The sequence below is a fragment of the Fusarium flagelliforme genome (assembly GCF_020744385.1).
Source record: "Fusarium flagelliforme strain FIESC 12 MPI-CAGE-AA-0113 chromosome Unknown B0J16scaffold_4, whole genome shotgun sequence".
Taxonomy (NCBI): Eukaryota; Fungi; Ascomycota; class Sordariomycetes; order Hypocreales; family Nectriaceae; genus Fusarium; species Fusarium flagelliforme.
In genome coordinates this window covers 366529-388033 of record NW_025763506.1, presented here as the reverse complement: position 1 = coordinate 388033, position 21505 = coordinate 366529, and the positions used below count along the sequence as shown (strand labels likewise).

Below are 21505 nucleotides of genomic sequence, written 5' to 3'. Positions count from 1 at the left end.
ACTCGTAGGGACTCTGCCACCTTGCTCCTCGTCTTTCTCTGTTCTTTTCTTTTTCTTCTCATCTCCCACCTCCCTGCCCCAGCACTTCCCCTTCCCACCTTCCATCTACACTGAGAGCAGACACCCAAGACCTCCTACTCATCGCTCTTCAAGATGCGGTTATTTTTAATATTCATCTTACTATTCCTGGCGGCTCTAGCCGCCACGGAACAGGCCCCAGGCTATGAAGGCTTCAACCTCATCTGGGAAGACACTTTCTCTGGTCCCGCTGGCTCCCTCCCCGATCAATCCAAATGGATCATGCAAGACTGGTACAAGAACCTGAACGGTGACTTCCAAACGTACACCACCAGTCGCGCAAACCAGCAGCACACAGGTCACGGCTCCCTCGTCATCATCCCCTTGCGCGATCCCTCTGCTCAGCGTGGCTGGACATCTGATCGTCTAAAAGGTGCGTACACGTTTACTCCTGCTCCCGGCGCAAAGACCATTGCCGAGGCGGAAATCAAGCTCGGTAGTGCGTCCAAGTCGGGTAAGCAGGGTATTTGGCCGGCTTTCTGGCTTCTGGGTGACAGTCATCGTAAGGGGACTTTGATCTGGCCTACCTGTGGTGAGATCGACATCTTGGAGAACGTCAATGGTGAGCCCAAGACACAGGGTGTTATCCATTGTGATAAGAACCCTAATGGTATTTGCAATGAGAAGAATGGCATTGCGGGTGCTCTTGACCTTCCTGATTCTGGTCGAGGTTTCCATACCTACACTGCTATGATCGATCGCACACCGGGTGACTGGCGACAGGAGAGTGTGTCATTCTTCGTGGATGGTCGTCAGTATCATCGAGTTACTGGTGCTAGAATCGGCAATGAGGAAGTTTGGGGCAAGGTAGCCCACAACTTGGTTCATTTCATTCTGAATGTTGCTGTTGGTGGAGAATGGGTAAGTCAAGAATGTCCTGTGTAATGATTATTGCTAACTCCTTATAGCCTGGTGACCCTAATGAGTCCACCATCTCTGGTATTGGTAATGCTATGGAGGTCAAGTATGTGGCCCACTATCAAAGCCAGGGTGCTGGAGGCTCTCGCCCCCCTAGTCATGGCAGCGGTGGATATAACCCTATCCCTCAGCCTCAGCCTCAGCCTCAGCCTGGTCCTCAATACCCTGAGCCACCTGCACCTCCACACGAGCATATCCCTCAGCCGCCGTCTCCTTACTACCCATACGATCCGGCGCCGTCGGTTCCAGGTCCCTATGGTCCTCCATACGAGCAGCCGCCCGACTACCCATGGGAACAACCACCACGTCGAGGACGCCCCAAGGTCCCCAAGCCCCATTCTCCTTATGTTCCATACGATCCGATTCCTGAGCCGCCGTCTCCTCACTATCCATATGATCCGGAACCTCCGAGTTACAGGCGCCCCAAGGAAGACTATGATCATGACTCTGGGCCTGGCTATCCTGAAGAGCCTGTTTACGGTAGACGCAGACCAATGCCTCCAGCTTCTCCATACAATCCTCGTCGCAAACCCCATCGCCCCAAAGCCCCTCCTTCCCCTTTCCCCCCTCATATCCCTCCTTTTCTCCCTGATTTCCCTCAATTCCCCCCAAGGGGTAACGTCTGTCCACACAGATCAGGACGTCCCTGTTCCGGCCATCACAAACGAACAGAACTTCTCAGCGCCGCCTCGGATGATCGTCGACCGAGCAGACCTGCACCTGTTATGATAGGCGAAGAGCAGAACAACGGACCTGAGCCTTTCTACCCTGACCAAGGTGGACCACACGCTCCTCCAACACGAGAGCCAATTGAACCGGTCCCCCAAGAGGTCCCAGGTTATCCCCAACCCCATTCCCCTTACGAGAATGATGTCGGTACATGGCCAGCTTGGGCAAAGCCTCCCGGCCCATATGCCAGTCGTGGTAACAACTGTCCACCCAGACCAGACCTTGAAAGCCAGGGTTGGTGGTGCGACGTGAACGGTCGCTGGAATTTTTCCCCTAATTACGGCACGCCTAAGTCTCCTGGTTCCGGCCATCAGAAACGGACAGACGATCTCGGCGCTGTCCTGGATGGTCCTCAGCCCATTAGACCTGCACCTGTTGCTGTGGATGAAGAACAGAACGGACCTGAGCCTTTCTACCCCAATCAAGGTGGACCTCATCCTGCTCCAGCCCATGAGGTAATTGAGACGGTCCCAGAGATCCAAGGGCCTCTTCCTCACCCCGTGAACGACGGTCGAGGGTCTGTGGAGATCCCACCTCCTGACTTACCTCCTCATGTTGACTATCAACAACCCCAACAGCCTAGTCATGGGCCGCTCCCTCCACAGACAGGTCCTCCTCAGCACTCTCACGATATTCAAGTGCCTGGAGAGATCCCACCACCAACTCTCGACTTCTCTCACGGTGACTACCACCAGCCCCAAGAGCCTTCTCCTAAGATTGGGGGTGACACTTGTTCTCGATGTCCACCTACTCCTAAGCCAGTATACGACTGGGGTGTCAGTGGAAGAGACCGCGCAGTGCCGTCCAAGTTCAACGTCCGCGGTCTTGCCGCTTCCAAACGTAACGCTTCTGAGCCTGCGGTTGTACAGCTAAGCATGCCCAACCGCTTCAAGACACCGAACTATCCCACTCTTGCATCTGATGCCACTGCACCGCCTACTGTTCGACCTGGCGACTTCGGTGGGGTCCAGGCCGAGGATATGGTTAAGAAGCGAGACTTGCCCAACCGGTTCAAAACACCGAAGTACCCTACTCTCCCTCTCGACGGTACACCACCTACTGTTCGCTCTGGTGACTTTGGTGGTGTTCAAGCGCCGTATCACATCGACATTCCCAGCAACTCTACCACTGCATCAGAAGCTGTCGCAACTCCTACACCTCAACCTGAGAGTTTTGAGCAGAGCGGTCTTATTGCTGTCCTGAAAGAAAAGTATGGCATCGGGCATGGCATCGGGCATACTAAGCGGGAAGATGGGAGTGGGTGTCTCCTGGGGTTCCCCATTTTTGGACGTTGCATACCATCCAGCAAACATCCTCAGGCACCATCTCTTATTGAAGCCCTGAGAGATTGGGGTGGCACTAAGCGTACCAAGCGGGAAGCGAAGAAGGAAAAGGAGAAGGAAAAGAAGAAGGAAGAGAAGAAGTAGGGCTGTAAAGTTGGGCCCTTCACTTTTGGACATTGCATACGCATAAAGAAAATACCAGGCATGAAGTGGTACTCCCCAGTGGAAGAATAGTGGTTTTTGTTTGTTCGGGGTCCGCATTTTTGGACGTGGACCTTGCAAACGCTCCAAGAATTTCAATTTCCCGCCTTCAAGTAGCCAACTTAGAAGCGGCAATTAGGGTGTTTCTCTTCGTTGCGTCTGTAATCATTGGCGGGGTTATGCTTCGCTCAGAATTCAGTCTATACGGGGTGAAAAGAACCATTACGTGCTTTCATCTTGGCATACTGCTTTTCGGATTGATGGTATGTCAGTCTTCCTTTTTCTTGGTTTCTTTGTATCTGACTGATGTTTCCTGCGGATTGATTAGGTCACGATGTTTTTGTTTGAGGTAGTCCTTAGACAATTGCTATGCATCAGACACAGCACTCATTAGTTATCACCTCGCGCAATAGTTCTTAGTTAGTTCAGTCATTTTGTTCAAAATATCTCTTTCCTCATCATTTTCGTCGTCGTGTATCCCATCATATGTTCCCGCAGACGCCAAGGCCTCTTGGCAGCGGATATACTGCGTAACGCGCAATCCTTTCCCACTGGTCCAATTATACGTCAGCGCCCAGACTGCCAACTGCATAAACTCCTCTTTCCTTTGATGATCACAAAACGTGGCCCAGTCTGATGCTGAAGATAATTGCTTTGTGGTTCGCCCAGCCGTATTATGGAGCACGTGAGATGCCGTTTGCCGTTACCGTTCTTGGCTGGTCCAACAGATGAACAGTTGGTATATGCACTCATGTATTACATACATTGATTGAAACCTGCTGTGAGGCCTCTTCTCCAGATCTCTATTGCCTCACTTCCCCGTGGGAACCTTGGCACATATGCGTCCTGCAGAGTGAACACAGCCTCAGAGAAGGCAAGATGGAAATGAGGGGAAACGAGGGGAAGTGACAGCTGTTCCAAAAGTTGGGAACATATAAAGCGTGTCATCTTGCTCTCTGTAGTAACCGAACCTCAAAACAAACTCTTCTCTATTCCACACAAATCTCACACTATTCACAATGGGCCAACTCGACAACGACAGCTGGATGTACCCAGAGGACGCCGTCACAAGCGATGACGGCAGAGCCGTCCTCAAGATTGAAGATGACGGCAGAATGTGCATCTACTGGGACGGCGAGCTAGTGTGGTACAACACTGAGGAGGGACGCGATGACATTAAGGGTCTTCACCTACAAGACGATGGCAACCTTGTCCTTTAGTAAGTGTCCCCAACCTGTATGTCCGACGAAGATATGCTGACAGGTCATTGCAGCACCCACGATGAGGAGGCTACATGGGCTTCCAACACCGAAGGGCACGGTGACGAGGTCTACCTGCGCGTGCAGGACGACGGAAATGTTGTTTTGTACAAGGGTGAGGATGATGAGGCTGAGGCTGTCTGGGCGAGCAACACCGTGGCGGATGAATAAGCACTATTGTTGAATAGCTTCGATAAAGAATCTCAATAAATAAAATACAACAACTAAAACCTCTTCTCTCTCTAATGAGTGACTGGTACCATTAGCAGCTGAAGTCTAGAGTGTCAATTTTGGAAGCGAAGGATTCATGAGAGCAGATTGGAAATCTTGTTTCAACATTAAGAGCCACGCCCGGTTAGCTCAATCGGTAGAGCGTGAGACTCTTACGAGTACGCGATCTCAAGGTTGCGGGTTCGACCCCCGCATCGGGCTGTTCCTATAAAAACGATTTCTAACATCGTGGCATTCTTTTTTTGCATCTTGGGAGTTACTAATCCCTGCTGTAATATACGCTCTGGTTGAGAATAAAGTTCCAACACTGTTTCGCGTTTGACTTTGTATGTTTCGTTTCTGATGCCTGACATGTCCAGTATGTCACAGGAGTCAGTGCTCCATGTTTCGACCACGTTGCAGCCCATGCACCTTAATTTTCATCTTTTATTGCATGTGATTACCGGGGGTGGACGTCATGCATGCTTGAAATACTGTTTCTTACTTCGTTTAAATGAAATGTCAGAGACTTGGCTCATGTTAAATGGCTGCCTCTGCGCAGACACCGATTGACTGTTGGCCTGTCTATCGAGTGTATTGCTGTTAAAGAACAAGTATTCTAGATACACCTGCCTAACAAGCATGGCAGATGTACAGTCATTCGAGGTTGGGCAGTAACTCGATTGAAACATTGTTTGCATATGATTGTACCTCGGGCACATGTTTTAGCTCTCGGCTCCGTCTCATCTTTTTTTCCACCCTTTCAACGAGTTTCAAACAGACTGTACTCGCTTTTCACTCAATAACATGATTACACTTTCAGACTGTCATTAATACAAGGCACAGAGGATCAAACGTAGGTGTTGTTTCCCTTGTGATCTCTAACACGTCCAGGTGTTCGTCCTACCCTAGACCATTACAGGGGTACTCAAATGTTGGGTGTCCAAGCGATTAAAGGGACTCTGATACAGTAAGGATATGGCGACGAAGTAATATCGATGAAAATTACAAAAGACCTCTTATCATTCCATGGCGACAGATAAAATGATTGCAACAGCTAGATCACCATTTTCGTTTCGAACAGTACTCGATTGCAGTAGCTCTGTCTACCAATCATCGTTGTGAGCAAATGATTAGTCAGATCAAATGCCGATGTTGTCAAACACTTTCCTCCTCTGGAACTGTCATTGGGAGTGACCCAGGTTCGATTCCCTGTTCGTCTGGCACATGTGGCTAAAGCCCACTGTTATCCGCTTCTTTTTTCGCCCTCTCACATTTCCAATCCCTGCTTGCTTCTTTTGCATCATCGTATTTACTCTCTTCATTTCATCATTTTTTGCCGGTGGCACGGTTATCTTCGTGATCTCGTGTTACTTATTCTAAGCCTTCGCGATTCAAGCAAACAGGCACACAAACAATAAGCAATCCTACAGCCCCGTAATAGATCACCAACAATTCTCGTATTAAACCCTCGCGAATAATTAACCCTTCCAATCCGTCGTCTTGGCACTTAACCGAGCTGAAATCCCTTCGCATCAATCCACTGAAAAGACCAGCCCAGACCTCTAAAACGGGGTTCACCTTACCCAAATCTCACTATCCCCGGCCCCGTCCAAGCTGAAGCACCGTCTTCAATTGAGATTGTGGATAATGCAAAAGAAAGTCGTGTGATTTATTGCTGTATTGAGATTAGCGGTCACGAATCGTACTCAGGGACCGTGATGAAGCTATCGCAAATAGTGTCATTCTAGACCAAGCAATCAAGGAGTAATTATTGAAGCAGGTTTTTTCTTCGGAGTAAATAGCCTGCTGATCAAGGACTGAATCTCGTCTAACGTGTCAGATCATATCTTGTACACCCAGAACAATAGACGCATTGCATGCCCCCTCAATTGGCGTTGCGGTTTCAAGAATCAAGTCGAGATCGTCGCAGGTGCGACGTCGCTCTCATCTACTCCAGGGGATGACATGGGTCCGGGCAATGGAAGCAAGCAAACAAAATCATGATCATCACGGTAAACCGGCAATTAATTGCACCAGCGCGTTTAGTAAAACGGCAGTTGAGTGAATTGACAGGATATCGGATCTACAGTGCCGATTGCTTGCGTGGCAGGACAGGGAATTGGAGTTCCAAGTTTCTGGGAAGAAATGGATTTTGGGGGCAGGGAAACGTACAGTCTACTCCGTGTCCGTTGGTAGTGGCTATTGGGTTAATTCTCTTTCGTCTTCTCAGCTGCGATTTGACAGGGGCTGGTCTCTGCTTTAGGCTGTGGCGTACCCATCGTCATCCATAGGAAAAGTCCGATGGCCCAGCAGCCACCCGACACGTTACATGGATCATTACAGTGCAGGCCTATCTATTTTCAGCGCTCGGCGTTCCCTAACCCAGCGCGCTACCAGACGCAAGCCTCAGCGCCTACGAAGATGTATGATGCGATCAGCGCAAGGATCCAATACCTTCCAAACGTGGTTGACAGACAAACATGTTTCATTTCCAGTGATCAACAGTGACCAGTCTACGTACTGTATGTCCCAAGTATACGGTTTCAAGTTTCCGGTATACCCAGTTAGAATGGCAGTACGGTTAGATCGGATGGCACATTTATGGAAAGGACCTGCACGCTTGGCAAAAGCTTGACTACGCGGCGGCGCCTATGACGAAAAGAGTCGAGATGTCCATCCAAGTGGATGCATTGAGTTTTACTTTACGGGGAGTGTTGGGGATCCTCTTTCGTTTAGGTCCCATCCATTAGTCGAGGTGGTGCCAGTGTCAGTGCATTGCCAGTGCAGCTCTCGTATAACATTAAAGCTTGAGCCGCTTCCTCTTTTTTTGACACCTCTTGGCACCTCGACTTTTCGTTCTCGCTCTTTCTGTTTTCCTTCATGACCACCACATAACATGCGATCTCACAATACCCTACTACGAGGCGTCCTCACGCTCGTAGCCGTCGCTTCCTGCTTTATTATTGTCCTGGCTGTTTTTCACATCAAGATTGCAGACAGTTTATCCATTATCCCAGTCCAGGAGCGACCGTTCTTCTACGAGCAACAACCCCACCAAGCGTCACCGACCCAAAACCCCTCCCCCGAGGAAGACGATGCCGAAGCATACCTCGAGCAAGATGACAAGACTGCCGTTCACCACGATTATCGCCTTCTTACCAGCTTGAGGAATAATATGGGCTTTTACAATAAGATCGATGCGAAATTGACGGGTCATCAAATTATGAACCCGACGATGCTGGAGCTTCCTCGCAATGCCAACTCTTCGCACGACTTTCTCATCATCGCGCGCGCACCGCACGTCATCAAGAAAATCGGCGACAAACGATATAAACTTGCCCGACAAGTCGCGACGTTTGCAAACCTTACGTATAACAACCTCGGCCGACCATTACTCAAGACAGGCAAGTGGTCCAGACTTTTGGTCAACGACTTTGGAGGTCCTGAGCATCACTGCCAGAGACAACCCGACATGGATCGCTACATTGGTCCCGAAGATATGAAGCTGTTCTGGACTCGCACCGGCGAACCTCTTCTTATTTTTACCCATCAGGTCGATGACGAAGTTATGTGTCAGGGCCAGTTCATCGTCGACGTCCGCGCTGCTATGCCTGAACTTGAACAAGCCCTTGGAGCCGAGACTACTGCGCTCCTCCCGCCGATTCGCTTCGCTGAACCAACCAGTCTTCATCGCGAAGCCCCCGAAGGCGAAGAGAACCATCCTCGTTACCAGCGCGAGAAGAACTGGGCTCCCGCTCAATCCCCCTTCACCAGCGATCAGGAGCTCCTCCTCATGGTGGAACCAGGTCAATTATACCGCTACACATCTGCCGAAGAACCCGTCGAGCTCGTCGTCAACGAGAAGGATCAAATCTCAACCGTCCAAGAACCTTATCCTCCCACCGCCGACAAGACATGGCACAGCAAACTCAGCAAAACATGCATGCACGATGTGATGCTCGACGAGCGCCACGTCCACCAAAGCTCCCCCATGCTAAGCGTCACACTCTGCAACAGAGGCACCTGCGAACCCAACGAGCAAAACACCATAATGATGGGCATAGTGCAGCGTCGCCAAGATCCGCCCAATGCACCATTTACGTGGTACGACCGACGGGTAGCGGTATACGAGTCCGCGCCTCCGTACCGCATGATCAGCGTGAGCAAGAAGCTGACGTACCACGGCGAAAGCGATGGGAGATACGTGTGGACGGGATCTATGAGTTACTACACGAACCAAACAGTGTTCCCACCGTCGAACCATGGATTTCTGGACGATGAGGTGTGGTTGGGATTCGGCATCAAGGATGCGGCTGCTGGATGGTTGGATGTGCGGGCGAGGGATTTAGTGGCTGATCATTACCTGTGTCAGGGCGCTTCAACGGAATACAAGCATTATAGACAGGGCTTGTCGGCATAAGAGATCCGACTCTAGCATGGCATTTACTACGGCGTTTTGGGGGGTAAAGGGATAGAATAGCATCGCATTAGCATTTGTTTTTTTAATCTTGATCAAATCTTGACCATCAACAGCATTTCCATTCACCATTCAATCGTTCATTAACCAAGATCAATTGACTGCCGGTTTGCCGTGACTGTCGGCCCTTTACCGCATTTGGTTAGTTTAGGGGTTGATCGTTTACGAGCGGGACTTGGATTGTCTGATGCTTGTACGACAGCCCTGTGATGAAATGACATGCTTCCCAGTGGCTGGCTTCCAAGCTTCCATCGCTGACAGGATTCTAGTCAGATCATATGGTCGTATTTAGATGTCTGTCAGATAAATATGACCGTTTTCAGACTATCAGATCATAAGGATTCTTATCTAAGCGCCACACAGCCTCTAAATGGGATGAGCCCTACGCCAAGAGGTCACTTGACAGAATTGGTAAGAAATGGCAATGCTTGCAGTAATGTATCATCATGATGTCCCATGTTTGTCCGATCGATGTGTCGATCATACAAGAGTCCGGAAAAAATGCCGGATCAACAAGAGATTTGTCTCGTTTTACGGGCCGACCAAGCAAATTTGGTCTCCACGACCCACGTGAGGGGAGTACTGCGAATGGAGTCTTTTTTTGCGGGTTTCAGGTCCGCGCGAGATTAATTGTAGGACGATACGAGTTTTGCTGAAGCGAGGCCAAGGCTTGCACTTTAATTATACTATTGAGACAAATTCACGACTTGTTCGCCTGAATATCCTCCACATTCTCATCGTCAATCCTTTTTGCTCGACTAGCAGCAATACCCACATCTTCAACCTTTGAGAAATCTGCTACGCCAAAGACTTCATCCATACGTTCAAGCGAGATCTGCATACATCAGTCGCTGAGAGTAACAGTGGGTTGGAAGTACTTACACCTTTGGTCTCGGGAATCCAAAATGCAGCGATTGCCATGAATAAATTGAATGATCCAAAGATAAAGTATGCTCGGTAGGGATCGTGGAGGAGCATCACGGGTGTTGATTTCGATACAGCCAGATTGTGGACCCAGTGTGTGAATGATGCGAGGGCGACGTTGTTTGCCCTCAGACGCTGCGTTGGAATTTCGGAGACGTAGATCCAAGCTATACTGTTAACAACATCCCCCAAGAACTGTTCTTGATACTTACAAACAGGACCCCAACTCATGTTGAAAGCTGCAGCAAAGATATACACCATCGCCAAAGCAGCAATACCTGCGGGAGGAGGATGATCGTTATCTCCAGGCTCAGGTCCGAAGCGCAAATACTAACATCGTCAGTATGATGTAAGAAGTTTGTGTGTTGGACTTACGAAGCCGATGAAGAACATGCAGAATGCTTGGATTGCGCCGCCGAACATGAAGGACTTTCGTCGACCGAGGGAGTCGGCTAGGAAGAATATGAAGATTAAGCATGTTACGACTTTGACGACGCCGTAGATCTGGTCATGTCAGTAGATACTTAGAGTTGAGGGAGGAGACATACTCCTTGAGCGAAGAGTGCTGTCGTAGTTGAGCTTAGACCGAGGTCTTTGAAGATCTAGAATAGTCAGTAATGCTCAGCTAAGTCGAGCTCATGAACTTACAGTTGGAGCATAGTAATTGATAGCACCAGTCTAACATCGTCAGCAACTCTCACCATTTGATGCACTCAAAACTTACACCAGTCCACTGTCCACATGTAACAATCCCCACCGTCAAAAGCGCCCTCTTCCTATTCCACGGTAGTGTCCAACACTCCTTCTGCAAAGCCCAAAAACCAGTACCCTGCATAATAGCCCTCTCCTGATCAATCTGCGTCTTGAGCTCCAACAACTCCTGCTGGATATACGCATGATCAACCGGCAACTTCCTCACATCAGATAACACAGCGCCGGCCTTCTCCCATTGGTCTCGTGATGCTAACCAGCGTGGTGATTCGGGGCAGAAGAGCATGCTTATGAAGAGTAATGCGGGACAGATGGATTGACAAGCTAGGGGAACCATCCATGTTGCTTTTCTGGGGAGATGAAGGAGGGAGCCGTAGTTTATGAAGTAGGCTGTCATGCCGCCTAGCACGAGGAGGAGTTGGAAGAAGCCCACTAGAAAACCGCGGATGGCACGCGGTGAGTTTTCGGAGACGTATGTTGGTGCGAGCATGGTTCCTGCGCCGAGACCAATACCTTCAATAAACCTGGTCCAATTAGCAACTTATCCATCACAGATTTCGTGTTGACGACTTACCGTCCGATGTAGAAAGCTGATAAATGACCATACGAAAACGCCTGTAGAATACCTCCTACAAACCCTGTCACTGCGACCATGAGAAGAGCTGGTTTACGACCTTTGAGATCAGCGTAGGGACTACAAATGAGAGCGCCGCCAATGGCACCGGCTTGCATTGTTGTTACAAGATTACCGGCGAGATCGGCTGCTGCTTTGTCTGACCGATTGTCGAAACCGAATTCACTAGGAATGTGAGTAGGCTGTTAAGAGTGGTGGGTTAGACGAACCGTTTAAAGTCTGGCATGGCGAGGACACCGCCGATTATACCGGCGTCTACACCGAAGAGTGCTCCGGCGAAACATGCCTTGAATTGTTAGTAGTGTTTGTTAAGTGGGTGAAGGTGGAAGTTACTGATGCTGTTAGGGCGATTACTCGCCAATTGTATATCTCTGGTGGATCAACGAGGATAGCATCGTTGCGCACGATGCGCCTGAACATGCCATGTATCGTCATCTTGCTTCAACTTCTCAATCACTCAACAAACTTCTCACACAGAAGACTAGAAGAGAATCTTGAAGAAACGGAAATAAATCTTACGAGAGCATCCTTTTAAGTAGTGGAGTCACACGGCCCGGATGCATAAGTGCAACCTTTATTCTCCGGGATGAACAATGCGGGGTTGAGTTTGTTTGCTCCGTCGATCATTCGGGGGGAGTTACAAATCGGGGAGCTTCGGCTTCGGGGAGTGTCGGTTAGGACTAGAAGGGGCATTACTGCGCGCTGTGCTGACGTCGTATTTATGCGAGTTTTCGGAGATCATGTAGGTTGTCTTATGCCAAGTGAGACATTGTTCACGAGACTACTTCTGCATATGTGACCCCTCACTACTCTAGTTTTTTTACATACTGTTTTCTCAAAAGTGTACTCTACAAAACAACACACTCAAGGTCACTGTGACTTCACTATCTACCATAACGAATCAGGGTTCTTCCAAATCGCCTCCAGTTCAAATCTCAGTGAAGGCGTAGGCCACCCGCATCTCTTCTGGCATGAATCCAACATATCTAAAACAGCTTCCTTTTGGCGAGGATCTTGCATGAACATGCCAGCTACATCCGTTAATAAAACATCATATTTATGGAATGGGGACTTACCGATGAAAAGACATTGCGAGGATAGCATACTCGATGCATCTTCTGTAAGCGTCATGCCAATTCCGCAGACCATCTCGATACTTTGTTGTATTTCCTTTTGACGCTTTAAAAGACCTTGAATCCCGTCAAGATGTGGTTCATGTGCGTTGATGAGTATTCGCGAACAATGATGAAGCTGTACCGCGAGTCCTAGTCCTGTTAGTCACATACAACATCTTAGATGGGAGACCTACCAAAGCATTGCGGATGGATAAGATGAGGTTTAAACACTTCCCCTTCATACTTCCCCATCGTAGGTAAGGCCGAAAACTCAACCGTCAAGTGCCTCTGCCACTCATCCAACATCTTTCTCAAAGCCTTCGCCCAACCAACTCTCCCCTCCATCTCATCAACGGCACAGAAATTGATAACCTGCGCCATAATCCATACAGCTCTCGACGCAAGCTCATGACTATCTAGTTCCGCATATCCCTTCTTCGGCATCCATGTACTATACGTGCGTCTCTTCTCCCGAAATGCAACCCAGATATCCTGTCTTAACCAAGCCCACCAAGTGGTACTTTCCAAACTACTCGTTTCAACTTCAATCTGTCGAGAGCGTAAGATCCAGAATACGCCTTGGAGGTGCTGTTGCCAATCTTGTCGTGAGCCACGAAGCATTTCGTATGTTGATACCATTAGCGTTGTGGCCATTAGTTCTTGACTGTTTTGATAGGAGGAGTAGCGCATTGCTTTTTGGACGTAGTGGAGGGTTTGGTAGTAATATTGTAAAGCGATGTTCTGGTCTGGGCGGGACGAGGGTGGAAGGCTTGTGTCGAGGGATTGGTGGTAGCTTGAGAGGGCGAGGATTGCGTTCAGAAGACCGGCGTTGCGGACGGCGAGATGAGGTACTCTTGTGGAGAATGTTCGGGCCGGGTCGAATAGGTCGAGCTAAATCTGTCAGTATTATTCTAGATCAGGGTGTCGGTTATCATACCCATGAACATATCCGATGGAGAAAGTTCTGAAACAAGCTCTGTTCTTGATCGAGGAGCGCTATACTCTCAGAAGCTTGCCATAGACTTTCTTCGGCGACACTGCGTCTTCTATCAGATACTTCAGGCTGAGTATCAATTATCCTTGTCGCTCGTTGCAACGGGGTAATATCAGTATCAGCCTGTTCATCTGTCGACGTATCAAGAAGCTCTCCTTGAAAAGTATCGGTCTCTGCAAACACTTCACCCGGCGCGTCATTCGCCAAAATGCCAAACCATCGCACAGCAGCTACACTCGCCGAAGAAGCAGGCGTCGTAGACGCAGATTCTGGCTGTCCAGTGAACCACTCGGTCGGAACAGTTCGATTCTGCGTCTGCAACGTCGCGTCGCAGTGACTCTGAGGCACACTGAAACCTGCATGCGATTGAGCAGCAATTGCCCGAACAGTCAGTGTGAGTTCATCCTGCGACGTGATGATCTGCCCCAACTGCCGAAGGATCTCCAAACTAGCAGGATCAAACCTATAATCCCATCAATATAACCCTCCAAAACAAGCATAAGACATACTGCGAATGATCCTTTTCCGTATTATCATAGGAACAAGGAATATTCAACGATGCGCAGAAACCACATGTCGGCTGCACATTATCGCACTTTGTCTTTCGCGCACGACATACGTGACATGCTTTTACGCTTCGTTTACGAGGATATTTGGGATCTGACGTCGGTTGACGAGGTCTTTTGCGTGGCGCGTCTGTTGTCTCTGTCATTGTACGTGTCTCGTTGTTGTGGATGTCAAGGATCGGGGAGATTTGCGAAAAGTACCCGAGGGCGGGGGATGCATATTTTGTGTCGGACAATGTTTGTCTTGGCAACTGTTGGTTCTAGCAGTCGCGTGATGAGGATTGGGTGGCTTGCATAATAGGTGCTGTGATATTGGTGTGACCCCTCACGGGGATTGTCGGGTTGGGAAGGAGAATGTAGATCAGTGATACTTGGAAGAACAAACTGTAGATCGTAGGCAAACATGTTACAAAAGCGCCATCTCCCAGCAATGAGAACGTTTGCACTTTGAAAACCATTATCTTGCTTCGTTCGATCTTGGTCAATATGGGCGAATTAAACCAGCAACCCTGGCAAACAGCCCATCTCCAAACTCGTCCCAAATCCTTCTCAACAGACATCCTCATTGTCGGCGGCGGCCTAGGCGGCGTCGCAGCAGCCCTCGGCGCCCTCCGCAGAGGCAAACGCGTTTTTCTCACTGAAGAATACGAGTGGTTAGGCGGCCAATTAACAAGCCAAGCTGTACCTCCAGATGAGCACACCTGGGTTGAGCAATTCGGCGTAACACGCTCTTATCGCGCGCTGAGAGATGGTATTCGACAGTATTATCGCGATAATTATCCCCTGACGGAAAGTGCGAGACGGAGACCGCAGCTTAATCCTGGTGCGGGACATGTTAGCAAGCTTTGTCATGAGCCGAGGGTTGCGGTGGCTGTTATTGAGAGTATGCTTATGCCGTTTATTGGAAGTGGATTGCTTACTATCAAGAAGCGCGTTAAGGCTGTTTCTTGTGATATGCTTGGGCAGGTTGTGAGGTCTGTTACATTTAGGAAGTTGGACCTCGAGGGGAGATTCACTGTTGATGCGAAGTATGTGATTGATGCGACGGAACTGGGAGATCTGTTGCCTTTGACAAAGACTGCTTATGTCACTGGGTTCGAGTCGAGAAAGGATACGGGTGAACCAAGTGCACCTGAAGACGCGCAACCTCAGAACTCCCAAGCGGTGTCTATCTGTTTCGCGGTGGACCATATCGAAGGTGAAGACAACACGATTCCCAAACCTGAGAAGTACGACTACTGGCGAAAATGCCATCCTGATTTCTGGGGTGCGCCGCTCCTCGGTCTCAAAGCACCACATCCTCGGACACTAGAAATCGTGGAACGAGAATTCACGCCTAATCCCAACGACGATCCTGCGTCGGTTATATCTGATCAGCGCAAGTCTGGCGGAGATATGAATCTCTGGACATTCCGACGCATTGCTGCAAAAGATAACTTTACACCTGGCGCTTATCAGTCAGATATTTGTCTTGTCAACTGGCCTATGATCGATTACTTCGAGAAACCCATCATCGACGTCTCGGAAGATGAACTACAACAGCGTTTGGCTGAAGCGGCGAGTTTGTCGTACAGTATGCTGTACTATCTCCAGACAGACTGTCCAAGGGCAGATGGCAAAGGAACAGGCTATCCAGGTCTTCGTCTCCGCGGCGACATCACTGGTACAGAACACGGTCTCGCCATGGCGCCTTACGTCCGCGAATCTAGGCGCATAAAAGCCCTAACGACAATTACCGAACAAGATCTCTCCCTGACCATCCGAGGCTCACAAGGCGCAGTGCACTATCCCGACAGCGTAGGCGTAGGAATGTACCGCATCGACTTGCACCCATCCACAGGAGGAGATAACTACATCGACGTAGCATGCTGTCCGTTCGAGATTCCCCTTGGCGCTTTGATACCAGTTGAAAGACCAAATTTGATCGCTGGATCGAAGAATATCGGGACGACGCATATTACTAATGGGTGTTATCGATTACATCCTGTTGAGTGGAATATTGGTGAGGCAGCGGGGTTGTTGGCTGCTTTTTGTTTGGAGAGGGATTTGCCGCCGCATGATGTACAGGGGAAGAGTGAGGTTTTCGGGGAGTTTAAGGATGTTATTGTTAAGGAGGGTCTTGAGACGGAGTGGCCGGATGTTTCTGGATACTAGGATAGTTTTGATGTACAGAGTTGAGAACCTGCGAGAGATCAGATAGCAGCAAGGGCTAACTTATAAATGAGTGTCTAACTACTGTGTTCTTGACCCATTTCCCGTGAGACCCTCACTCATACGGCTTCTGCAACTCATTCGCCTCAACCTGCTCCGCAAAGTTGGGAATATGCGTAGTATGACACCAAGGCTTCAACCCCTCCTCCTTGCGAATAGTCTCAGCAAAACACCCCAACCAACCCTCCCTCTTAAACAACCCATTAACATCCCCTCTAGTCTTCTCATGAATAATCCTTCCAAAATCCTTCACATTCGGATGCGCACCCACATTATCGTAAATCGTAGCAAGCTGGATCAATTGGCCCAGAAACGTAATGTTTCCCTCCGTGCCGAGATCTTGATGACGGATGATGGTCTCGCAGACTGCTTCGGCTTGATCTTGGGTTGAACCCCAGTCTTGGAGGAGGGTAAGGGATTGGAAGCCGCCTTGGAATTCGAAGGAGAGGCGGGTTGAGGACATGTTCTTGTCGGTGGTGCCGATGTCATGGAGAAGACAGGCTAGGGCGAGCGTTGTGGGAGAGAGGGATTTGTGATCAGGGAACTGCTGTTTGAGGATGATGGTTGCTAAGGAATTAGTAAACTGAGTAGAATTGAAGTTGAGGGGACTTACACCAGTAGAAGACTCTCATGGAGTGATTGTACGTCTGCTTCTGCAGATTGTCTTTGGCGTGCTGCTGAGTCTTTTCGACGATGGGATCGGTTGGGAATTGGATGGTCTTGATGTCAAAGTACTCAGGCTCATTGATGTATGGGCCGTTATTGAAGATTTTGCCAGCATCGACGGGAACAGCGGTCCAACCGTTTTCAGCGATCTCGTTGTTGCTCATGATGAATGATGAGAATGAAGAGCGAACTTCAAGGTGGAATTGAAAGAGAATTGAGTGATCAATTGATGCAATTGATGGGGATACAGAAGAAAGAAAGAAATTGAACTTGACGAGAAAAATAATAGATTAAATACTCGAGTTGTATTTCTAATCAGACTATCAACCTGAGGACGTCGTTTGAGGGGTAATTTGGTGTGTATCAACCTAAGGCTGGCGTTTTTGAGGGTCTCACAGAAATGTCAATGATGGTCCCCGAGCTTATGTCACACTGCGTCATCGCGGAGCTTTTAACTCGGGGATATTGCGGCATTTGGAATCGATTGGTCAATTGAGTTCATTATGAGTTGTTCTAGACTTTTCCGACAACAACTTCATACGAAGGCGGCGGAACGTCAGGCGCTTCTTCAACCGCACGCGAAGGGCCAGCTGCTGCAGTCGCAAGAGGTACCCTCGGCTCACCCGTAAGACCAAGTATCTCCAGAAAATCTCTCCTCTTCAAAGCCTTGATAAAGTCAATCGCACCCTCATTAAACTCTGCGCTCGGATCAGCACCGTGATCCATAAACATCTTGGCCATATTAAAATCCAACCTTAAAATCGCTAACATCAACGGCGTTCTATTCAGCCCATCAACCTCATCCACGTCAACGTCATAGGAGAGCAAAGATTTGATGTGATTGCGGTGATTGACGTCGATGGAGTATGTTATCATCGTTTGGCCGCCCAGCATACGAATCTTGGTTTGCGCGCCGCGGGTGAGTAATTCTTCAACGATTTCTGGGGTGGCTGTTTCGACGGCGTGGCAGAGCGCGGGGAGACCGAAGACTATGTCTGTTGTATCGGGATCGGCACCGTTGTCGAGAAGAATTCGGATGACTTCGAGTTTGTCTTGAGGTTTGAGAAGAGGGTTCCTGATGACTTTGATGAGAATGGGTTGATTATGTACGTCTGTAAGTCCAAGATCGACGCCAGCAGCAACAAGCTGTCTCAGAATGTCGAGGCGTTTCTTGTTAATCGTGTATTCCAAAACCGTGGTGCACAGAATGGTAGCTGGTTGAGTCTGGGCGCCTTGTTCGAGAAGACATCCTACCAGCTTGGCATTACCCTCCTCAATAGCGATGTTGAGGACCGAGTTCCCGTGGATATCAGCACTATTGACATCGGCGCCATAGACCACTAATAGGTCAACGATATCATCTTGACCTTTCCTGACAGCTTGAGCGAGAAGACTTCCACCAGGCCACACCGTCGCATCAGCTTTAGCACCATTCTCCAGAAGAAACCTCACTCCCGCCAAATTCCCTTTATTAACAACCTCCACAAAACAAGGCTGCCCATTCTTCATAACCGCATTAACATCCTCAGTGTCAAGTAACATCTTAGCTACGTTCAAACTGCCCATTCCTGCAGCTTTGAACAATGGTGGTAGTTTATTAGTCGTTGCGCCAGCGGAGATGAGTATTCTTGCAGCGCCTGCTTGGTCCTGTAGCATTGCACATTTGAGGGGTGTGTTTCCATCTTCGTTTCGGCCGTGGATGTTTATTCCTTGGGATATAAAGTTCAGGATTTGTTGTTCGTCGCCGCGGGAGGAGGCATGGCAGAGGGCTGAAACGAGGGGATCGGGTTTGGAGCGGAGACTGGAGGTGAGGGCTTTGAAGAAGGAGGATTTGGGACGGGTTGGACTGGGTGATGTGTATGGTGGAGGGGCGTCACTGGCTGCAGCAGTGTTGACTTCTTGTATGACTCCCATGATTTCAGTTGTGGGCTCTTACTTGTCAAGGTATCGATCCCCAAGAGCGGGCTAATAGCAAAGATATACCGATTGATAATCCCCCGTCGGGACCGGGAGGGAGCCGAGTCGATACTTACAGCTGAAGAGCTCATCGCGCGATGGTTGATTTGGTGTGGCAGACGCCGCAGACCACTGTAGATGGTGACGTAAAAGGTCCGGGGTTCACTTTTAGCGGATAATCCAGCGCTAACAGCCTTGTCGTCAATTGAATGCGCTTGTTGGATTCAATGAACCTTAACTGCACGGCGTCGTTGAGAGACAGTTGAGACGGCTCTAGTAATCGGCCAATCTATCGTTCTTCCATTCTTCTACAATCCTCGTTATACAATAGAGCCTCGAGTACCTTTCATTCTCTGACTGCAACAAGATCTTTTGAAAGAATGCCCTGCCAAGTGCCTGATCAGCGCTAACCCGTCCAGGCTCGCAATGGCTGCATGAATCCTTCCACCACAACGTTTACGGAAGTCCTTTCGAGTTGCCTTATTGACTACATAGACCAATGCGGCAACTGTTTCGAGAAGTAATCAAATAGCAGTCAACACGGTGATTTATTTGGCCGACTTGCATTGAAGGCTTTAACCAAGCGTGATGTCCATCTCAGTGGGCGCCATTGCTTCCCAGCGATCCTTGAGCACGTATCCACAGCCGGCTCTGTATGAGATTCCATCATCCCCGTCTTCAACCCAGAGAACATTAAAAAAGTCATAAACGGTCTGATCGTCATAGGCCGCAACAGGAGGGTCAAAACTAGGCTTATAGGCCCCTTCTGCAATAACACGATACATTCCACGAAGAGTGACGGTGCCCGGGCTGTCGATACGAAAGCCAATCCACCGCTCATATTCATCGTAGAGCGGCAGAAATTCCCTTCCGTCATGATATCTACTTCGATGAAACACCCTTTCTTCGAAGTTTTCGTTTAGATTTCGGCCATTTGCGCACCCCTGAGAAACGGCAATGAGTTTCATTTCTTGGCCTTCTTCACGAGTTAAGTTTCCTGTTACCCGAAGTAACCCTGAAAACCGGCCAGAGTGGTCTTGGATAACAACCACTCTTGGTAAATCACTCAATGGCTTGTGTCCAAGCACTGGATTGGCGTGGGCGCGAACAAACCCTCCCCTAAAAGCAAAGCGTGGGAAAGCCCGCAGTGCAAGCGTGGCTGCAGAAAAGAAACATGCGCTCTGGACTCGGGCTGATATCAGATTCGATTGCAAAGAAGATTTCGACGTCGATAATGGTTTGGACTTTGGGCACGACCCTTTCCCACTAACCTCTTCTAAGTTAACAGGTTTCCAGGTAACGAGATTCTGCAACGTCCAAGATTTTCTTTCGAGATTTTGATCAGAGGATTGACAGAGGTTGAACGCTTTCAGGAGGCTGTCGGGGTCAACAAAGCATTGCCAACCACACCATGCCCAGGATGGCAGCGAGGGTCGACGGGTTGGCAGACCTGTCCTTGGCGCACAACCGTCAGATAGCACTCGTCCTGAGGCTGACCTTCCGGTATCAACATCGTCGTAAGACATTTTGAGTGGCTGCCAAAGTAGGGCATGGTCCAAATAAAGTCTTGGAAGACCAAATGTAAAGCCACCGGGAAATGCTGGTTCAAGCCTGTTCAGGATTCCCAAACATGCTGAAAGGCCGTCTTCCTGATATGAGAGCTCACGCCCGTTGTAGGGGCATATTATGTCGGCGTAGAGGCTGAAGTCGGGATATTCTGGGGTCTCAAGATGCCTTAGTAGGGTCGAGTTTGGTACTGTACCGACAAATGCCTGCTCGTCTTGATTTGAAAATGAAAACTTTGGGTCCCAAGTTGCAATCTCACATTGCCAAAAGATCTCTGTGTCAAGGAAGAAGACGATGCGCTTGCTGAGGATGTATTCTTGGTAGGTCCAAGCCCTTTTCGCCCATCTTGACAACTTTAGTCTATGATAGTGACGTCTGATCTTTTCATCAGTACTCTCAGTTGTGCCGTCCGATACCCCATAATCGTGCCGGGTACCGGCGAATAGCCCACCTTGGGCCGCGGCAGCAATGGTCATATAGGCGCCAGCGTAAATCTTGTCCATGCGCATGCATTCTGACATTTTCTGCGGCCCGTCCTGAACGATGCAAAGCCTATCAACCCACAACCATCTTTCTCCGAGTAGAGATGTCAATTCGATTGCATCCTTGATAACAGTGGGTAATCTTGCTGCATCTTTGCGCAGCGCATCAGGTGTTTTCATTGACTGCATGTTGCTACTGAGTAGCTGCATATGATCCATGGCACTCGATTGACCTTTGACATCGAGCCAAGTATAGCTGAGAGCGATGTATTTGGCTGGAACATCTCCCTGCACGATACATTGATCTTCAACATCAATCAGCCAAGTAGGCCGAACCGATTGCGCATCCGATGCATTGATGCAGCTGGTATGGTGTTCATCGCAAACGGAGAGCCATTTTTTGATCGATGCAGCGGTCTGAGACCTGTCTCTCATTTCGAGTGAAGACACGTAATTCGCTATGAGGGCGATGTTAAAGCTTGGTGCTGCTAAGTAAGAACGTGGACTACAAACCAGATACCG

At 49.2% G+C, this 21505-nt stretch overlaps 9 protein-coding genes and 1 non-coding gene across 10 annotated transcripts; 6 read left to right on the top strand and 4 right to left on the bottom strand.

Moving 5' to 3' along the window:
* Positions 1-153: 153 nt before the first annotated feature.
* On the top strand, positions 154-963 carry B0J16DRAFT_398078 (secreted glucosidase; the record flags this gene model as incomplete). The annotated part of the gene is made up of 1 exon (XM_046132363.1): positions 154-963. One exon carries the CDS (start codon positions 154-156, stop codon positions 961-963), a length of 810 nt encoding a protein of 269 aa, XP_045982299.1.
* A 1292-nt stretch (positions 964-2255) lies between these two features.
* On the top strand, positions 2256-3282 carry B0J16DRAFT_340302 (uncharacterized protein). Its single transcript, XM_046127659.1, has one exon. It carries the CDS (start codon positions 2601-2603, stop codon positions 3150-3152), a length of 552 nt encoding a protein of 183 aa, XP_045982298.1. The 5' UTR covers positions 2256-2600; the 3' UTR covers positions 3153-3282.
* An 875-nt stretch (positions 3283-4157) lies between these two features.
* B0J16DRAFT_414141 (bulb-type lectin domain-containing protein) lies at positions 4158-4742 on the top strand. The gene is made up of 2 exons (XM_046133414.1): positions 4158-4428; positions 4483-4742. The coding sequence occupies exons 1-2, from the start codon at positions 4229-4231 to the stop codon at positions 4637-4639; spliced, it is 357 nt and encodes a 118-aa protein (XP_045982297.1). The 5' UTR covers positions 4158-4228; the 3' UTR covers positions 4640-4742.
* Positions 4743-4817: 75 nt separating this feature from the next.
* Positions 4818-4900, top strand: B0J16DRAFT_t169. The gene has a single exon. It is a non-coding gene; the product is annotated as a tRNA-Lys (tRNA).
* A 2546-nt stretch (positions 4901-7446) lies between these two features.
* On the top strand, positions 7447-9352 carry B0J16DRAFT_121543 (uncharacterized protein). The gene has a single exon (XM_046121605.1). The coding sequence runs from the start codon at positions 7578-7580 to the stop codon at positions 9099-9101; it is 1524 nt and encodes a 507-aa protein (XP_045982296.1). The 5' UTR covers positions 7447-7577; the 3' UTR covers positions 9102-9352.
* A 461-nt stretch (positions 9353-9813) lies between these two features.
* Positions 9814-14248, bottom strand: B0J16DRAFT_286048 (uncharacterized protein; the record flags this gene model as incomplete). Its single annotated transcript, XM_046124074.1, has 15 exons — positions 9814-9993; positions 10041-10249; positions 10295-10412; positions 10458-10586; positions 10631-10684; positions 10731-10760; positions 10807-11317; positions 11368-11592; positions 11637-11713; positions 11761-11866; positions 12410-12692; positions 12737-13433; positions 13480-13999; positions 14046-14056; positions 14156-14248. The coding sequence occupies 15 exons, from the start codon at positions 14246-14248 to the stop codon at positions 9859-9861; spliced, it is 3198 nt and encodes a 1065-aa protein (XP_045982295.1). The 3' UTR covers positions 9814-9858.
* Positions 14249-14588: 340 nt separating this feature from the next.
* Positions 14589-16291, top strand: B0J16DRAFT_398038 (FAD dependent oxidoreductase-domain-containing protein; the record flags this gene model as incomplete). Its single annotated transcript, XM_046132362.1, has 1 exon — positions 14589-16291. One exon carries the CDS (start codon positions 14589-14591, stop codon positions 16254-16256), a length of 1668 nt encoding a protein of 555 aa, XP_045982294.1. The 3' UTR covers positions 16257-16291.
* A 39-nt stretch (positions 16292-16330) lies between these two features.
* On the bottom strand, positions 16331-17207 carry B0J16DRAFT_286043 (uncharacterized protein). Its single transcript, XM_046124073.1, has 2 exons — positions 16927-17207; positions 16331-16880 (listed from the first exon to the last, which is right to left on the bottom strand). Exons 1-2 carry the CDS (start codon positions 17141-17143, stop codon positions 16369-16371), a joined length of 729 nt encoding a protein of 242 aa, XP_045982293.1. The 5' UTR covers positions 17144-17207; the 3' UTR covers positions 16331-16368.
* Positions 17208-17314: 107 nt separating this feature from the next.
* Positions 17315-18893, bottom strand: B0J16DRAFT_303771 (ankyrin repeat-containing domain protein; the record flags this gene model as incomplete). The annotated part of the gene is made up of 1 exon (XM_046124691.1): positions 17315-18893. The coding sequence occupies one exon, from the start codon at positions 18891-18893 to the stop codon at positions 17493-17495; it is 1401 nt and encodes a 466-aa protein (XP_045982292.1). The 3' UTR covers positions 17315-17492.
* A 1331-nt stretch (positions 18894-20224) lies between these two features.
* B0J16DRAFT_266761 (heterokaryon incompatibility protein-domain-containing protein) lies at positions 20225-21418 on the bottom strand (the record flags this gene model as incomplete). The annotated part of the gene is made up of 1 exon (XM_046123426.1): positions 20225-21418. A coding segment is annotated over one exon (1194 nt), but the record flags the coding sequence as incomplete, so codon positions are not given.
* Between the last annotated feature and the right edge of the window lie 87 nt (positions 21419-21505).